The 20,258-nt window shown below is 43.7% G+C and overlaps 1 protein-coding gene across 1 annotated transcript; it reads left to right on the forward strand.

The window, feature by feature from the left end:
• Nucleotides 1-18,837: 18,837 nt before the first annotated feature.
• On the forward strand, nucleotides 18,838-20,248 carry LOC102900081 (ubiquitin-conjugating enzyme E2 variant 1-like). Its single transcript, XM_045044217.1, has one exon. It carries the CDS (start codon nucleotides 19,376-19,378, stop codon nucleotides 19,682-19,684), a length of 309 nt encoding a protein of 102 aa, XP_044900152.1. The 5' UTR covers nucleotides 18,838-19,375; the 3' UTR covers nucleotides 19,685-20,248.
• The last annotated feature ends 10 nt before the right edge of the window (nucleotides 20,249-20,258 follow it).

Consider the following 20,258-nt stretch of genomic DNA (forward strand, 5'->3'; position numbering starts at 1 on the left):
TGTAGAGCTGTGGATGAGTTATGTAACTTTTCTGAGCCACCGTTTCTTCATCTATATGGTGGAGGTAGTAATAACTCGTAGCTGGTAGAAGTTTTGAGGATTTTAAATAAACCTGCCCCATAAAGTTGAATATACAGGTAAAAGTGCTTAGAACAGTGCCTGGCAGATAGAGAGCACTCAGTAAATGCTGGCTGTATAAAAAAGGAGAAGTACATATAGATTTCCTTGGAAGCACAGAGGAAGAAGGAGCAGTCTAGTGCATGGAGGAGGGTAGGCGAGGAACCCAAAGGTTTTCCTTTGGATTTAGAAACCCAATCACCAAGGCTGGGATTGCCCAGGCAGGAGGGAGCAGGTGAAAACTGAGAAGGTATGGTTTGTTAAGGAAATAGTGGGTAGCTATGCATGTCTGGGATTTAGGGGTGGTTGCAGGTGGGTCTGTGTTTTGGGAAATGAGGCTGGAGAAGCAGGCAGAGCTCAACCATCAGCGACCTCACCGCCTCCCGCCATACTGGCCAGCCACGCTCTTTCCCACTTCTGGACCTTGGAAACTCGATGTTTCCTTTGCCTAGAACTCTCCCCATGGTCATTTCTTTGTCACAATTTAAGCAGTATAAATGTCACCTCCTAGAAAGATGTCACTTCTCTGCCATCCAGCCCTGCTCCCAGAACTTAGTCACAGCACCCTGGCTACTTAATAACAATTTCACATTTATCCAATTCATAATTATATTGCTTACGTGGTTGTTTATTTGGCTCCCTACTGGAATACAAATTCCATGAGGGTACAGGCCACATCTCTCCAGTTTGTCACCATACCTCCACACTTAGCCAGCTAGCCTAGAGCCTGTTACATAATCAGTGCTTAGTATTGTTGAAAGAATGAATGACTAATGACTTGCCTTATTATGCTAAGGACTTCAGTTCCTTTGGGTGGGTGTTTTGCGTGGGAATGACATGATCAGATTTCTACTGTAGAATGATAACCTGGTGACATCATAGCAGGTGAATAGAAGGGAGATGAGCTTAGAGGCTAAGGACTCCAGAGATGATAGCAGCTGTCCAAGCAGGATATGATGAGCATCTGTAAGTAGACCAAATCAACAAAATCCAGCATCCCTAAAGAAAACAGGATGAAAGAACTGATAAAATCAAATAAAAACGGAGCATCATTTAGCTGTACTTCGTCCTTGTTTCAGAAAAGGTCTAAGATGACTGACTTAAGTGTACATACCAAATTAAAAGATAAGTGGAAGGAAGAACTTAACAAAAGGAGAGGAAAGAGGAAGAAATGAAGTTAGGGGTGGGATGAGTGTAGAAAATGCTGGCTTTCAGGCCTGTCCTTTTGCTAGAGGTGGGCCACGGATTTAGTGTGTTGTTGTTGTTGTTTCCCAGACAGTATGGAGAGCGACAATTACCTAAGTCCACGTGGTTAGAAAATCGTAGTAGCCACACAATGGAACACTACTCAGAAGTAAAAAGAAATGAGCCATTGATACACATAACAACACGGATGAATCTCAAGGCAAGCCCAGGAATTACAAACTATCGGGAGGGAAAGCAGATCACTGGTCACTTGGTCACTTGGGGATGGAGGCAGGAAGAAAGGATGAGGTGGGATGGGTTGTAAAAGGCAGAAGAGATGGGGGCGTGAGAGAAATGTTTACCTTCTTGATTTTGGTGATCATCTGATAGGTATGAGCATAGATCCAAACTTTAAACATGTGCAGCTTATCGTGCATCATTTAACCCTCTATAAAGCAGTAAAAATGTTAAATTAAGCAAACATCTTAAGGTGAATCCTTGCTGAACAGGAAGGCATCTCAGGAAGTGAAAGTAAGCTGACCTCAGCAATAAAAAAGTTTAAAAAAAATTTTTTTTTAATTTTTTTTTTGACTTTTATTTATTTTTGAGACAGAGAGAGACAGAGCATGAACGGGGGAGGGGCAGAGAGAGAGGGAGACACAGAATCAGAAACAGGCTCCAGGCTCTGAGCCATCAGCCCAGAGCCTGATGCGGGGCTCGAACTCACGGACCGCGAGATCGTGACCTGGCTGAAGTCGGACGCTTAACCGACTGCGCCACCCAGGCGCCCCTAAAAATTTTTTTTAAAAGATAAACATCAGAGTCTCCTTTTATAAAATACAAAGAGGTATTTACCCAGTTTGAGACTTATTAAGTTATGGAAATATACCACACATTAGTGTCACCCTCATAGATCCTCTCTGTTTGAATTTATTTGACCCCAAAAGGAAGCTGAACAGATTCCTTAATTACTTTGGGATGAAGAACTGCCCTTTGAATCCAAACAGATGTCAGAGGACATATCAGAAGATATAAACAGTAATGAACCTATGATGACCAAGGATCACCCTAAGTCGTGAATACCCGAAGCCGGGTGGCCATGTGTCCTTTCCATGTGTTCTTCAACCTGTAAGACATATAAGATCTGCTCCTTCGCTATACTATGTGTGTGTTGAGAGGAAGAACCTCCCAGATGCAGACTTAACTATCAGTATGGCAAATTTTCCTATCAGTATGGCAAGTTTTCCGGAGACTCTTATCTGTACCACTTCTAGCAAAAGGGTATATTTAGCAGGTTTTAAAAAAACAACTAATCAAAATCAAAGCAATTTACACATTTCTGAGGTGGGAAAATTGTGGGTTTCTGCATCTTAGAGCACACAAAACTGCTTACCACCAAGTGAAAATGACTACAATTGGTTATTATTTTTAGTTACTTATTTTTTAGTGAGCTCTATACGCAATGTTGGGCTTGAACTCATGACCCCAAGATCAAGAGTTACATGTTCTAACTCAGCCAGTCAGGCGCCCCTATAATTTTGTTGATGTGTCTGGCGCTATGCTTGGCATTGTATCCCTTAATCTTACCAACAAAAGAACTTCCCAAAGTAAATACTGTGATTATGCCCGTTTTTAAACACTTGGGGAAAAAACCAGATAGGTGGCCTACATTCACATGGCTAAGAAGCGGCAGAAGCGAGATTTCAAGCCAGGTTTGCCTGACTTCAAAGCTCTCTTAATCTCTGTGCTCATAGTGTTCAGTGGTCCTTTAAGGTTACTAGGAATAGGCTACAGATTCACTGCTAAGCTACCTAAGTGGCCAAATCAAAGAGGAAAACCGGATTAGGCATATATCACACTGTCCCTGAGATACAGACAAATTGATTTGTTCAAGAAAAACAGAACTACTTCTGAGAAAAATGTCTTGTATAGGTTCTAACAAAGAGTAAACTCTGTGACAAATGGATAAAGCTCACCGTTGCATCCCTCCAGTGGAGTGAATCCAGAATATTGTTACACCGAGATGAATCAGTTCTGGGGATCTAATGTGGAGCATGTTGACTATGGTTAACAATACTGTATTGTGCCCTTGAAAGTTGCTGAGAATAGATCTTAACCGTAAGTCATCGCGTTGTAGACCTTCAACTTACAGGATGTTATTTGTTGATTATATATCAGCTGAAAAGAAAAAAAAGTATTGCAGCTATTTCCAACGCCGGCCCTTGATATAGACTTGTGCCCAGCTTTTCTGTAAGAGTCCAACCCAGTTAGTCCAAAATCTCAAGATGGTGTGGCTTGGAACAAAGGAAACATTCTGGCTGGACAAAGATGGACCACATACCCTCTGGTCAGGTCAGTCTACCATCAGTGCTGTGTCAAAAGTGGTCTTTGTAAGGATGGAACAGCAAAGAATTGTTCCGGGAACAAATCCAAATTTCCTCAGGTGTTTAAGTTTGTCTTTAGTTGTACCCCACACAGAGACTCACCTAACCAGTCATCTGTGTCCCCAGCATACAGCCGAGTTGAGCAGTTTGGTGTCTGTCCTCAAGTAGCTCATCATCCAGTTAAACAGCAAACATGTAAATACCATATGAGAAACACTATAATAAAGGAGCTTATAAGAAACAGTGGTGACATGAGGGATGTACCAGCTACAACTGGTGGGAATAGCGGAGGGAAGTGTGCCTTAGGCAGACCCTTGAGTTGGATTCACCAGGATGCCAAGGTAAAGTTCAAATCTCCCAGCTCAGACACACAGCTCCAGTGCAAGCCGATATCCATATAGGTAGCCACAGGCTTTAAAGGTCTCATTGTTGGGGCGCCTGGGTGGCTCAGTCGGTTGGGCAGCCGACTTCGGCTCAGGTCACGATCTCGCGGTCCGTGAGTTCGAGCCCTGCGTCGGGCTCTGTGCTGACGGCTCAGAGCCTGGAGCCTGTTTCACATTGTGTCTCCCTCTCTCTCTGCCCCTCCCCCGTTCATGCTCTGTCTCTCTCTGTCTCAAAAAAATAAATAAACATTAAAAAAAAAATTAAAAAAAAATAAAGGTCTCATTGTTGATTGGGAGGTGTCCCCCATTTCACCATTGTTCGACTCTCTAGCCATGCAGGAGACAGTTTTTCTGATGCCTCTTCTGCCTCCAGGCCTCCCAGCCCCAAGCCACGCATGCACGGTCAAATCAGAGAGGGTGTGTTCCTTGGCTGGAGAATCCAGGAATTCAAATTACATCACTCACTGCCTGTCACCCCTCTGCTTCCTGTTATACCTAGAGTTAAATCCAGATTCCTTACCATGGGCCCACAGGCCTAGCACAGTCAATGCATACCTCCCTCTCTGCTTCAACCCCCTCCACATCCCCTTCACTCTCTTGAATCCTGCCATGACAACCTTCCTTCCATCTCACGGACACACCAAGCTCATTCTCTTTTCAGGGCATGTGCTATTCCTTATGTTTGGACTGCACTTCCCTTTTTTCTCATCTACAGGCTTCAACTCAGCAGTCTCTCCCTCAGACCTTCTCTGACCGCCCTGTCATACTGCACTGCGATGTTCTCTTATTGCCTTCAGATCACTTATGCATACCTGTATTTATTCAATTCATTAACCGGTCTACCCCCCCACCCTGCCCCCATACATAGGAAGACCAGGGAGGTCAGAGGTCTTATTCAAGACTGCTCGAAGCAGTGCCCAGCACAGAGGTGCTCAATGAGTATCTGTTGGTTGTCAACACACTCCCTTCCCAGGCATCAACAGGAGCTGTTCCTTCAGCAAATGGGTCAATGTCCGGGCTCCATAGAGGGTCCTGTAGCACAGGAGAATGTGGGGTTCCCTAATTATGCTTGGATGAGGCCTCCAATACACAGATTTCTCCCTCAGACACCAGAGGACATCATCAGGGGCCGGTGGCCCTTTAGGTGCAGAGTCGGTCCCTTCAAGGAGACACTATTGGCTCTTTGGGAAGCCCTGCCCTGTTTAACCCAACTCCTGGTTACATCTTAGAACAAAAAGAAAAGTGAAGAAATAAGATGGATAGTTGGGGCATGGTGGAGGAAAGAAGGGGTTAAAACACTCTTGAGGAGGAAGAAATTTTCCTCCAAGGTTCTTCTAGCTGGACTGAGAATTAAATTTACATGAGACAGATTAACAGGAAAAAATCAAATTTAGTTTTGTACGTATGGGGAATCCGCACAGACATGAATTTCCAAAGACTGTCAGGCAAAATGAGGTGTGTCTGTCATCCTGAGCTCAGGAGGGAGTCTGGGGGTGCAAAGGAGAGGAAGGCCATTAGCAGGAAGTGAGAGAAGTTTGGAAAACATGGGTTGCCCTGATAAGTAGATAAGTCTCTCAGATAATAAGGAATCTCTGTTAATAGCTCTCTCCCTGGTACCGGCCCTTTATCTAAATTCTTTTTACGCATATGGTGGGGGCAGGGGATAGGTCAGTTTCTTCTTGAGTCTTTTGGGTCTTGATTATTTTCAGCTCAAAATAATTTACATGCCAATGTGGCCCGTCTCGGGGGTGGCCTGCCCTTGGCCCACAGCACTCTGTCCACAGGATTGGGGACATAAAAAAGAAAAAAAAACCTTGGTTAGTGATCAAATGAATTAATGTGCAGTAGAGAAGTAGGAGTCAGTAACTGAGTCTGAGGAATATAAAAAGGCTGATCATTAAGGGGACTAGAGGGGGTTCAGGTCCCAGAATGCTTCCAAGAAACCTCAAACATAAGAAACAAGAAGGTTAGGGGCACCCGGGTGGCTCAGTCGTTTAAGCATCTGACTCTTGATTTCGGCTCAAGTCATGATCCCAGGGTCCTGGGGTGGAGCCCCACGTCGGGCTCTACACTGGCAGCGAGGAGCCTGCTTGGGATTCTTTCTCTCTCTCTCTCTCTTCCCCTCCCCTGTTTGTGTGCACTCTCTCTTTCACTCAAAATAGTGAAAAGTTTCACTTAAAAAAAAGTAAAGGAGGTGATTCCAGAAGAAAAGGGAACTGACCTTTTTTAAAAATAATAAAACCAAACTTCATTATTACATGTCTATTGAAGTGAGGACTGAAAACAGGAGTGGTTATTGCCTAGGAAATCATACTCATCAACCCCTAAACAAGCTAGAACAAGGGGAAAAAAACCTATTAATTTGCCCAAATGGAGAAACCTACCATGTTTACGATTTAAAGTACTCAATGTTGTTAAGGTGACAGTTCTTCCCAAATTTATGTATAGATCCATTGCAATCACTATTACAATCCCAACAGGCTTGTAAAAATTAGGAATCAAGGGGGCACCTGGGTGGCTCAGTTTGTTGAGCATCTGACTTCGACTCAGGTCATGATCTTGTGGTTCATGAGTTTTGAGCCTGGCGTCGGGCTCACTGCTGTTAGCTCAGAGCCCATTTCAGATCCTCTGTTCCCCTCTTTTGCTGCCCCTCTCCCACTCACACTCTCTCTCAAAAAAATAAAAATAAAATAAAAGTAAAAATTAGGAATCGGTAAGCTGATCCTAAACTGTGTATGGAAACAGAAAGGACCTAGAGTAGCCAAAGCTATTCTTTGGGAAAAAAACTGAACAAATTTGGAGTACTTCCCTGATTTCAAGCTTACTATAAAGACACAGTAATCAGGACCCTGTTGTTGGTATAAGGATAGACCTATAGATTAACATAACAGAATGGAGCCCAGAAATAGGTCTTCCCATTTACTTACAACTGATTTTTCACCAGGGGCGCCTGGGTGGCGCAGTCGGTTAAGCGTCCGACTTCAGCCAGGTCACGATCTTGCGGTCCGTGAGTTCGAGCCCCGCGTCAGGCTCTGGGCTGATGGCCTGGAGCCTGTTTCCAATTCTGTGTCTCCCTCTCTCTCTGCCCCTCCCCCGTTCATGCTCTGTCTCTCTCTGTCCCAAAAATAAACGTTGAAAAAAAAATTAAAACAACAGCAACTGATTTTCACCAAAAGCACCAAGGAAATTCAGTGGAGACAGGATAGTCTTAAGTGAATGGAATCATCTGATGTTGGAACCATCAGATATATCCATATGCAAACAAACAGACTTCAGCTTTTGCCTCGCACCAAAATTAACTCAAAGACAGATCACAAACATAAAAGTAATGAAAAACTATAGATTTTCCAAAAGAAAACAAAAACATTTTAAGGGTTAGGTAAAAATGCCTTAATTATAACACCGCAAATGTGATCAACAAAAGATTGATGAATCAAAATTAATCAAATCAATCTGCCCCTCCAAATATGGGTGACATATTTGCAAATAGGACTCTAAAATCATGAGGTGCTTAAATACTATTCTTCCTTAGGGATGGGGACAACTTGGATAGATAAACACTAGCCAAATATTTCTAACACATTAGACAGCCCTATAGTTACAGGTAACAATTTAGAGATCTTACCTGGGTTTTTTCAAAGGCTTCTTGATCATTTGTCTGGTCCTGCTTCTTGCATTCATTTAACAAATTTATTAAGTGCTTACTATGTTCCAGGCACAGATTGAGGGTAAAAGTGAACAAAGAATTCCTGGTTCATAGAGCTTACTTTCTTGGAAGGAGGCAGACAAAAAGCAATAACAAAACAGTCTTTAATATGTTAGGTAGTGATGAGTACTGTGGGGAAAAATAAAGCAAGTGTTAGAGAGATATGCTGTAGGTATTTTAGATAATGTTATGGCCTCTCTGAAAGGCGATCATTGGTGCAGACACCTGTTGCAAGTGAAGGAGCCCATCATGCAAATAATGGGCAGGGGGTGGCAGAGTCCAGCAAAAAGCATGGTGGGAGAGTGCTTGGCAGGTTGAAGGAAGGTGAAGGGAGGTGTGATTGGAGCCCAGCAAATGAAGAAACAGTGGAAGATGAGCTGGGAGTGGGGGAAGTGCAGATCAAGTGTGGATTGGTTTATAGGCAACGGTGAAGAGTTTGGATTTCATTCTAATTTTGATGGGAAGCCCCATGGTCAGTCTTGTTCACTGTTGCATCCCCAGGGCTGTGAACACCACCCTAGCACATGGATCCTAGTTTTTTTCCAAATCGATCTATAGCTCTGTAGCATCTCCTATCAAAACAGTGACAGGATTGTATGGGGGAATTGAAATGCAAACCTAAAATTTATGAGGAACGGCAAAAGGCCAAGAACTGTCAAGACACTCCAGAAGCACCAAGATATCATGCCTTTATTGCATTATAAAGTTATAATAATTTAGACAAGGAGATTGGCCCTGGATAATGAACCAGATGAGGGAGCTCAGAGAAAGAGCCATGCATATATAAAAACCTAATATACACAGGGGCGTCTGGGTGGCTTAATTGGTTAAGCGCTGGACTTCGACTCAGGTCCTGATCTCACAGTTCATGAGTTCAGGCTCCACATTGGGCTTTGTGGAGCCTGCTTCAGATTCTGTGTCTCCCCCTCTCTCGGACCCTCTCCAGCTCATACTCTGTCGCTATCTCTCTCAAATATAAATAAACGTCATTTAAAAAACATTACAAAAAAAAAAAAAAAGAAAAATCTAATATACACAGAATGGGGAAAGGAGGAACCCTGTTGCTGGGGCAATTGTAAAAAATGAAAATAGGTCCCTACTCTACATCACACCCAAAACTAAATTCTGGGTGGACTCAGGCCTTAAATGTGAAAGGCAAACTTTATATTTTATAGACAGAAATGTAGGCAAATATCTTTATGATCAAGATAAAGAGGTTTGATAGCTCTTTCCTGAATTCAACCACATTAAAATTAGGGACTTCTGGGGCATCTGGGTGGCTCAGTCAGTTAAGCACCTAGCTCCTGATTTCGGCTCAGATCATGATCTCAGGTTCTTGAGATCGAGCCCCACATCGGCCTCTGCGTTGACAGTGTGGAGCCTGCTTGGGATTCTCTCTCCTTCTCTCTCTGCCCCTCCCCCCCTCACTCTCTCTCTCTGTAAATAAATAAATAAACTTAAAAAAAAATTAGGGACTTTTATTCATCAACTTCATTCATCAACATACCCAATAAAGACAGGAAAAAAAGCCAAAAAACAAAAAACCAAACAACTCACCAGCCATAAATTTGGAGACACGGACAACACATATTTCACAAGAGTCAATAACTAGAATGGGGCTGTTCAAAAGACCCTTCTGCCGTGATGGCAATATTCTATATTTGCACAATAGCTCCGAGCCACACGTAGCTATTGAACACTAGAAAATATGGCTAGTGAGACTGAGGAACTGAATTTTAAGTGGTATTTAGTTTTAATTAGCAATGGATAGCACAGATTTAGATATAAAGAACATAAAAGAGGAAACAGAATGGAATAAACGTAAAAAGTCAATCAGATTGGTAATCAGGAATACACAAATGAAAACCATGATTAAAAACCAAATTAAAATCGTTTCATAGCCTCTGAATGCACAAAAATTAAAAAGTCAGGTAATATCAATTGTTGCGTAGGATGCAGGACAACAGGAACTCTCACCCACTGCAGTGAGGATATAAATTGTTACAACTCTTTGGAAAACAAACCCCCCAAACCCTTACACCCCAGCAAAGGCAGATGAGATAATCTATCTAGCAAGACTCCTGTCTTTCCCCCTAAGGGAAGGTGAACCTGCCTGAAATAATCCTTTCTTTGCCTTTCTTTTGTGCAGCCCCTGGTGGCTCCCCTCTACTTGCTACATGGAATGCTGCCAGATTCATGAATCGGTTAATAAAGCCAATTAGATCTTTAAAATTTACTGGGTTGAATTTTTGTTATTTAACACTTCAATTTTTATAGAAGAAACACTGTCTTCAACCTGGTATGTGGTGTGATGTTAATTCACAGCCCCCTCTGGGAAGCCAGTAGCATTGCTCATAAAATAGTTAAGCAATTTTATGATAGATTATAATGAAATTAAGATATCTTGTGAGAAACTAGATAGCCATCTACTAAAGTTGACTGTCCACTATCAGTCAAGAGTCTAAAGATTAATCAATTTATTTATTTATAAGTAGGCTCAATGTCCAACGTGGATCTCAAACTCACAAGGCTGAGATCAAGAGTCACATACTCTTGTGACTAAGCCAAAGGCGCCCCAAAGAGTCTACAGATTTTTTTTTAATTCTTTAAAGTTTATTAAGTAATCTCTACACCCAACGTGGGGCTCAAACTCACAACCTCAAAAGTTGCACAGTCCTCTGACTGAGCCAGCCAGGTGCCCCAAAGAGTCTACAGATCTTTAATGAGACATTTCTTTTGTACACAATCTAACAACAATTACTATGATGTGATTTATCATAAGAAATCGGTCTTAGTCCCCATTCCTATCACAGGGCTCCTAAAACCCTTGGAATTTTATAGTGGTTAGAATGAAAAAGATTCTTTTGTTATTCATAACAAGTCCCTTTCAACCACTCCAGAGTTTATCTTAATGAGGTGACTTTTGGAAAACCCCTAAATTGGGGGGCTGATTGCCATGGAAACCAACCAGTTGGAAGGTTGGAAATTTTAGCCCTACTTCCCCATCCCTGGAAAGGGGAGAGGGACTGGAGGTTGAATTAATCATCAATGGCCAATGATTGCATTGATCACACCTGTGCAATGGCTCCTCTATAAAAATCCCTAAGCAACAGGGTTTTGGAGAGCTTCCGGTTGGTGAACACCCAGAGTTGGGAGAGCAGCGTGCCCAGAGGGAGTAAGGTAGCCCTGCACCCTTTACCCTCTACATACCTTGCCCAAAGCGTCTCTTCCATTTGGCTGTTTCTGAGTTAGAGCCTTTGTTTAATTTTTTTTTTTCAACGTTTATTTATTTTTTTGGGACAGAGAGAGACAGAGCATGAACGGGGGAGGGGCAGAGAGGGAGGGAGACACAGAATCGGAAACAGGCTCCAGGCCCTGAAGCCTTTGTAATAGACTGGTAATCTAGTAAGTAAACTGAGTTCTGTGAGCCCATCTAAGAAATTAATCAACCCCCAGGAGCCGGAAGTGAGAACTTCTGATTTATAGCTAGTGGATCAGAAGTACAGGTGACAACCTGGATGTGCGGTTGGCATCTGACCTGGGAGTGGGGAGGGGACAGTCTTGTAGACTGAGCCCTTAACCTGTGGGATAACTCCAGGTAGATGGGACCAGAATTGAGTTAAATTATAGGACAACCAGCTGGTGTCAGAGAATTGCTTGGTGTGGGGAAAAATTCCCACATCTGATGTCACAAGTACTGAACTATTAGGGCGCCTGGGTGGCTCAGTCGGTTAAACGTCTGACTCCTCATTTTGACTCAGGTTATGATCTCAGGGTTCATGAGACTGACAGTGCAGAGCCTGCTTGGGATTCTCTCTCTCTCTCTCTCTCTCTCTCTCTCTCTCTCTCAAAAATAAATAGGGGCACCCGGGTGGCTCAGTCGGTTGAGCGTCCTACTTCAGGTCAGGTCATGATCTCATGGTTTGCGGGTTCAAGCCCTGTGTTGGGCTCTGTGCTGACAGCTCAGAGCCTGGAACCTGCTTCGGATTCTGTGTCTCCCTCTCTCTGCCCCTCACCTGCTCACTCTCTCTCTCTCTCTCTCTAAAAGTAAATGTTTTTTTTTATTTAAAAAAAAAAAACCTAAAAAAAAAGGGTACTAAAGTATTGAGAGTAGAGTAGAAACAAAAAAAAATTTCCTTTGAATTACCTATGGGGTGCCTGGGTGGCTCAGTCAGTTAAGCATCCGACTTCAGCTCAGGTCATGATCTCATGGTTTATGGGTTCAAGCCCTATGTCGGGGCTCTGTGCTGACAGCTCAGAGCCTGGAACCTGCTTCAGATTCTGTGTCCCCCTCTCTCTCTGCCCCTCCGCACTCGCGCTCTGTTCCTCTCTCTCAAAAATAAACGTTAAAAATAAAAAAAAAATAATAAAATAAAAAATTAAATTACCTAGTAATTTTTCTCCTTTTAAGTGTTTCTACCAAGAGAGAAATCTTTGATGTGGTCTGTGAGAAGCCTTTGCTATTACAGCAAAACTATAATAAAAGTTTGGCATGTGCTCATAACTAAATTGTCTTAAGGGGCACCTGGGTGGCTCAGTTGGTCGAGTGTCCGACTTCAGCTCAGGTCATGATCTCATGGTTCGTTTGTTCGAGCCCCTCATCAGGCTCACCACTGTCTGCACTGTCAGTGAGGACCCCGCTTCAGTGCCCGCTTGGGATCCTCTGTCCCCATTTCTCTCTTCCTCTTCCCTATGCATATGCACACACTCTTTCTCTCAAAAAATAAACATTAAAAAATATTTTTAAATGTTTATTTATTTTTGAGAGAGAGAGACAGAGTGCAAGCAGGGGAGGGGCAGAGAGAGAGGAGACACAGACTCCGAAGCAGGCTCAAGGCTCCAAGCTGTCAGCACAGAGCCCGACGAGGGGCTTGAACCAATGAACCGTGAGATCGTGACTTGAGCACAAGTTGGATGCTTAACCAGCTGAGCCATCCAGGCGCCTCCAAAAACAAACATTTTTTAAAGAATAAAACAAATTGTCTGAAAAGATTTGTAAACACTTTATATCCTAGAAAAAGTCTTTGCACACATGCATGAGATAGGAACAACAATGTTTATATCAGCATTGTTTACAGTAGCAAAAACTAGGCATGTATATCTAGCAAGAATGGGACGGACATTGTGGAATGTTCGTACAATGGAATACTATACAACAGTGAACACATCAATTCCAACTATACCCATCAACATGGGCGAGTCACAGAAGAATCATCTCAGAAGGGTGCGTACAGTGTCATTTCATTTCTGTAGAGTTCAAAACCAGACAAGACTAAATATATTATTTAGATATACATACATGTGTGATTAAGATTAGCACAAAAGTTGGGATGGGAGTTATCTCTTAGGGGGGCCAGGAAGGAGTTGTAAGGGAACTGCAGAGAAATTGATAAAACTTCCTTCCTTAACTTTGTCGGACATTCTTTTTATTCTTGTTTGGACACTACATGTACATTATGTACACTCATTAGTATAACAGCAAAGAGTTAAAAAAAAATCGGTCTTGTGGCGCCTGGGTGGCTCAGTCGGTTAAGTGTCCGACTCTTGATCTTGGCTCCGGTCAGGATTTCGAGGTTTGTGAGTTCGAGCCCCACATCGGGCTCTGCACCATCAGTGCTTGGGATTCTGTCTCTCCTCCTCTCTGCCTCTCCCCAGCTTGTGCTGTCTCTCAAAATAAATAAATAAACATAAAAACTTGGTTTTAAAAATCGCTCTGAGATACAATGAGTTACAGTTCTGCTGGGACTCCAGGGAGTGCAGTGGACGTGGGAAGAAGTTTAGGGCAACCGAGGTCTTTGCCCTTCCCTTTGGCGTGAGCTCTACCTGCTAGTTGTGTGCCGCTTGCACTCGCACTCAGGTTCTTCATCAGAAAAACATGGACGGTGGTAGTGCCTGCATTGCGGTGAGGATCATTAGACAAAATATGCAAAGCACTCCAGTGTAGCTGGTGTGCAGGCGTTCGAGGGCGCCTGGCTCCGGGGACCCCAAACAGATCAGGTGCGGCCACTCACTGCTGACGAAATCCAAAGACAGAGAGACAAGTGGAGGTGAAACAAGAAAGGGATTTAATTCAGTGAGGCCCCCACCGGGAAAACAGCTTCTCAAAGACTGTCTTCAAAGTGCTGAAAAGACTTCCAGGTTTGTATAGGAAAACGTGGGGCGTAGGTGGGGGGTGAAAGTCAAATCACTGGTCATTGTCTTGGAGTCAGTCATGGGGGTAGGATCTTGATCTTGCTGGCTCAGGAAAGTCCTTGCGGCTTGAGGGGGTAGTTTTCCTTTCCCCGTGGTGGGGGGGGGGGATGCTTTGCCTTCAGGGTCTTGCTCCTGAGCCTAGAGACAGGCTAGAAAGAAACACCCAACTAGCAAGTTTGAGGTCAAAATGGAGGCAGCTGAAGTCCTTCATCAGCACAGTCCCTGGTACTCAGTAACCACTCAGGACCACCACAGGGCGGCTCAGGAAAACGGGATTTTTTTTCTCACTCACGGAGAAGCATCAGTCAACTCGCCAAGTCCTTTGCCTGCCAGCTTGTATCTGCCCAGAAGAGGCTTCTTTTTCTAGTTGGCACAAAAGTCAGTACCCCTGCAAATGCCCAGGAAACAGAATTTACCACTGGCACGTTGGTTGGTAGGAGGGATGTAGGTACTGAGATAAATAGCAGGGAGGGGCATCTAGCTGGCTTAGTTGGTGGAGGATGCCATTTTTGATCCCGGGGTTGTGAGTTCGAGTCCCACTTTGGTTGTATATATACATCTATCTATCTATCTATCTATCTATCAGCAGGAAAAGAAACCTGTCACATGAGCTGAGAAATTTGGGTGCTTCTCCCAGGGTTGAGAGAGGACAATATGGTCAGTCCACCCTAATCTCTGTCAAATGCTTTTTCTACCTGCGAGTAGCTGGAGTTTCTGGTGGTCTCTCAAGCCTGAGGGTACAAAATGGCGCCCCTAAGAGCCTTCTTTCCTTGCAGCCTTTCTCTTACCCGGTCCGAACCACACGGGGACTCCTGCCCCCTGGTGGCCAGTGTGGATTCCGCACACTCCCAGGAGCTAAATGCTACCTGATGCTGCGGGCTGGGGAGCAGTACCAGGTACCAAGTAAGGTCAACCACAGACAAATCATATCTGGAAAGCCCGTTTGCATGGGAAGGCACCGTTAGTTCCTGTCTTACGCGTGTCTACTTGTAGTAAATCTGTCCCAAATCATGGGAACTGACGCTTGAGGAAAAAAAAGCAAATCAAACGCACTATACTATTTTCAGATTCCGTTTTCTTAAAATCCTGTACGAATCTGCCAGGGTTCTTTGTGTTTTCCCTTCAGAGCTGAGTGTTCCGTCTGTTGTCCTTCTGCGGGCACATCACATACCGGATCTGTTTCTCCACATCCTGAGTCGCCAGAGACTTCGTGCTTGTTTTAGAGGGCCGAAGCTAGAAGCAAAAATGCCCCCTTAAAACGACTTTTTAAGGGGGCCCTGGGTGGCTCAGTCAGTTGAGCATCTGACTTCTGTTCAGGTCGTGATCTCAAGGTTCGTGAGTTCGAGATGATCTCAAGGTTGGTGAGTTTGAGGGGCGCCTGGGTGGCTCAGTCGGTTGGGCGGCCGACTTCGGCTCAGGTCATGATCTCACGGTTGGTGAGTTTGAGCCCCGCGTCGGGCTCTGTGCTGACAGCTCGGAGCCTGGAGCCTGCTTCAGATTCTGTGTCTTCCCCTCTGTCTGCCCCTCCCCTGTTCATGCTCAGTTTCTCTCTATCTCTCAATAATGAATAAACATTAAAAAAAAAAAAATTAAAAAAAAAAAAAAAGGTTGGTGAGTTCGAGCCCAGCATGGAGCCAGCTTCAGATCCTCTTTCTCCCTCTCTCTGCCCCTCCCTGCTCACACTCTCCGTCTTTCTCCAAAATGAATAAACATTTAAAACTTAATAATTAATTAATTTAAAAATAAAATTATGGTGAAATATAAAGAGCTTATCATTGTAGCCATTTTTAAGTGTACCGTTCCATGGCATTAAGTACATTCCCACTGTTGTGAAACCATCACCACCACCCATCTCCACAACTTTTTCATCTTCCCCAACTGAAACTCTGTCCCCACTAAACTCGTTTCCTAGTGGCCACCATTCTGCTTTCTGACTCTATGAATCTGACCAGCCGAGGCCCGCACACGCCCACTTTTGATTCTTACGGATGTGCTTTTGTATTGTGAATCTGCTGTCATATTATATACCCACGACGTGAAAATTATGAGTCCTTCACTTTGTATCTTTGCTTGTGCTTTAAAAATCTTGTGGCACCTGGGTGGCGCAGTCGGTTAAGTGTCCGACTTCAGCTCAGGTCATGATCTCGCAGTTCAGAGTTCGAGCCCTGACTCAGGCTCTGTGCTGACAGCTCGGAGCCTGGAGCCTGCTTCCGATTCTGTGTCTCCCTCTATCTCGGCCTTTCCCCCACTCACAGTCTGTCTCTGTCTCTCAAAAATGAATAAGTGTTAAAGAAAATAAAAATCTAGTAAGAATTTTTTTATTGTGGTAAAATGTGCATACGATTTAGCATTCTCTTTTTTTTTTTCAAGGTTTACTTTTGAGAAAGAGTGCAAACAGGGAAAGAGCAGAGAGAGTGGGGGACAGAGGGTCCAAAGGGGGCTCTGCACTGACGGCAACAAGCCCGATGCAGGGCTCGAACTCATGAGCCATGAGATCATGACCTTGAGCCATAACCAAGAGTCAGATGCTTAACCAACTGAGTCACCCAGGCCCTTCTCTTTTTTCATTTCCAATGTATAAATGTACACTTTGTTTTCTTTTTGTTTTTCTTTATCAGGCTTGATAAACTTTGGTGAGGTGTTTATCTTATTGACACCCAGACAATAATAATAATAATAATAACAACAACAACAACAACAACAATAATAAAGATACACATGTACACATATTCTGGCAAAATTCCTGAACCTCATGGGTAACAGGAGAACTGTGCAAGTTTTCACACTGAAGGAAGAGGCTATTTTTAAAAAGGAAAGCAAATAAATCTAGCATGAGAATTCTCATTTGCTGCACTGGAAACAAGAAGACGGGGGAAGAATATCTACAAACAGAAAAGAAGCTGCAACCAAGAGCCGAGAATCTTATTCCCAGACAAAATGCCATTCATCTTTTGGGGCAGAAGAAAGATAACAGTGGATGCTCAAGGGCTCGATCTATTGCCCCTGGATGTGGGCTGAGGAAAATCCTTAAAGTTCTCTAATAGGTTGATAATTATATTAGAAAAGAGATCTCAATATTGGGTAGATGAAGAAAGAGTACAGTACTTGTGAATAATTAATTTTGTACTAGATATAGTTACATCTTTTCCTTTTTTCACTACTTTTCTTTATTTTTTCATTTTCTTCTTTTTTTTTCAATATATGAAATTTATTGTCAAATTGGTTTCCATACAACACCCAGTGCTCATCCCAAAAGGTGCCCTCCTCAATACCCATCACCCACCCTCCCCTCCCTCCCACCCCCCATCAACCCTCAGTTTGTTCTCAGTTTTTAAGAGTCTCTTATGCTTTGGCTCTCTCCCACTCTAACCTCTTTTTTTTTTTCTTCCCCTCCCCCATGGGTTCTGTTAAGTTTCTCAGGATCCACATAAGAGTGAAACCATATGGTATCTGCCTTTCTCTGTATGGCTTATTTCACTTAGCATCACACTCTCCAGTTCCATCCACGTTGCTGCAAAAGGCCATATTTCGTTCTTTCTCATTGCCACGTTCATTTTCTTCTTAAAAATATTTTTTAAAAATATCTTTAAAGTTTACTCATTCATTCATTCATTCATTCATTTTTTTTTTAATTTTTTTTTCAACGTTTTTTATTTATTTTTGGGACAGAGAGAGACAGAGCATGAATGGGGGAGGGGCAGAGAGAGAGGAAGACACAGAATCAGAAACAGGCTCCAGGCTCCGAGCCATCAGCCCAGAGCCTGACGCGGGGCTCGAACTCACGGACCGCGAGATCGTGACCTGGCTGAAGTCGGACGCTTAACTGACTGCGCCACCCAGGCGCCCCTCATTCATTCATTTTTTAAGTAATCTCTACGCCAAACATGGGGCTCGAACTCAGGACCCCGAGATCAAGAGTCATGCTCTTCTGACTGAGCCAGCCAGGTGCCCCTATTTTTCCTTTTTCTTTAAAAAATTATTATTATTATTGTTATTATTATTATTATTTTAATGGACAATGTATTCATTCAACATGTTGACTGCCAGGCTCAGCAGCAACTTTCGGAGGTGACAAGGCAGTTGTTCAGTGAAGAGTTTTCAAATAGAAGATACTCTTGGGTGCCTGGGTGGCTCAGTCGTTAAGCATCTGAGTTTGGCTTAGGTCATGATCTCACAGTCGGTGAGTTCGAGTCCCACATCGGGTAAGCTTTGGGTAAAGAGAAAGCAGGGTGAAGCCCTGCTTTGGGTTAAAACAGGACCTCTAGGTGAGCCCTGCTTCTCTCTCTCTCTCTCTCTCTCTCTCTCTCTCTCTCTCTGCCCCTGGCTAACTTACGCCCTCTCTCTCAAAAAAAAAAAAAAAAAAAGTAGATAATCTTAAGGAGTGCCTTGGGTGGCTGGTTGGTTAAGTGTCCAACTCCTGATTTCAGTTCAGATATTGATCGCAGGGTCATGAGTTCAAGTTCCACACCACAGGGAGCCTACTTAAAAAATATGCACATAAGAGGAGGTGAGCCTGAGAATGGATGGGAAAATGAGGAATAAAATTGCAGTTTCTAAACTTTTTTTTGGTAAAGATTTACTTATTTACTTACTTACTTAATTTAAGTAATCTCTACAACCAATGGAGGGCTTGAATTCATGACCCTGACATCGAGGGTCACATGTCCTACCAACTGACCCAGCCAGGCACAAACTTTTTTTTTTTTTTAATGTGTATTTATTTGATTTTTTTAAATGTTTGTTTATTTTTGTGAGAGAGAGAGAGACAGAGCACGAGCAGGGGAGAAGCAGAGGGAGAGGGAGACACAGAATCTGAAGCAGGCTCCAGGCTCTGTGTGGGACTCGAACTCAAGAGCTATGAGATCATGACCTGAGTTGAAGTTGGACACTTAACCGACTGAGCCACCCAGGCACCCCTATTTATTTTTAGAGAGAGAGAGTGTGTGTACACGAGCTGCAGAGGAGTAGAGAGAATCTTAAGCAGGATCCCCACTGACAGCGAAGAGGGTCATCTCGATCTCATGGGGCTCGATCTCATGAACAGTGAGATCATGACCTGAGCCTAAGTCAAAAGTCGGGTGCTTAGCCAACTGAGCCACCCAGGCAACCCGGCTCCTCTAAACCTTTGATCTGGGTTAAGAGGTGGGGGTATGAGTAGGTAAAATGTTTTGGATTCTGTGTCTCCCTCTCTCTCTCTGCCCCTCCCCCGCTTGCATTTTCTCTCTCACTCAAAAATAAACAAATCTTAAAAAAAAAAAGTAGGAGTGACAGCGACGCAAGACGGCAGCCACCACGGGCTCGGGAGTAAAAAAGTCCCTCGCGATTTTCGACTGTTGGAAGAACTGGAAGAAGGCCAGAAAGGAGTAGGAGATGGCACAGTTAGCTGGGGTCTAGAAGATGATGAAGACATGACACTTACAAGATGGACAAGAATGATAATTGGGCCTCCAAGAACAACTTATGAAAACCGAAAATACAGCCTTAAAATAGAATGTGGACCTAAATACCCAGAAGCACCCCCCTTTGTAAGATTTGTAACAAAAATTAATATGAATGGAGTTAATAGTTCTAATGGACTGGTGGACCCAAGAGCCACATCAGTGCTAGCAAAATGGCAGAATTCATATAGCATCAAAGTCGTCCTGCAAGAGCCCCGGCGCCTAATGATGTCTAAAGAAAACATGAAACTCCCTCAGCCGCCCGAAGGACAGTGTTAACAGCAATTAATCAAAAAGAAAAACCACAGGCCCTCCCCTACGCCCCTCCCATTCGATTTAACCAGTCTTCATTTTCCACAGTAGTAAATTTTCTAGATACGTCTTGTAGACCTCAAAGTACTGGGAAGGAAGCTCCCATTCAAAGGCAATTTATCTTAAGATACTGGAAACGATACTAATTTTTTTTGTCCACTTAAAATATGTAAGTTGTGCTATAACAAATCATCCTGTCAACTGTCCACATAGTTGAACTTCTGGGATCAAGAAAGTATATTTAAATGGGTTCCCATCATAACTGGTGGGGCACATCTAACTCAACCGTGAAAAGACACATCACACAATCACCTTGCTGCTGATTACATGGCCTGGGGTCTCTGCCTTCTCCCCTTCTCCTCCCCCTGCCTCCCTGCCTGCCTCCCTCCCTCCCTCCCTGCAACAGCCCTCCAGCTTGGGGTGGCTTGCTAGAGTAGGTGTGAAGGTTTCAGGTCACAGCCTGTGGGACTACTGCTGGGTGTGTGGGGGTGCTCTAGCTGCACCCCTGCTTTTTTTAAGTCTTAAATGATGCCCCCCCAAG

Source organism: Felis catus, chromosome E1, assembly GCF_018350175.1.
Source record: "Felis catus isolate Fca126 chromosome E1, F.catus_Fca126_mat1.0, whole genome shotgun sequence".
In the NCBI taxonomy this organism is placed as follows: domain Eukaryota; kingdom Metazoa; phylum Chordata; class Mammalia; order Carnivora; family Felidae; genus Felis; species Felis catus.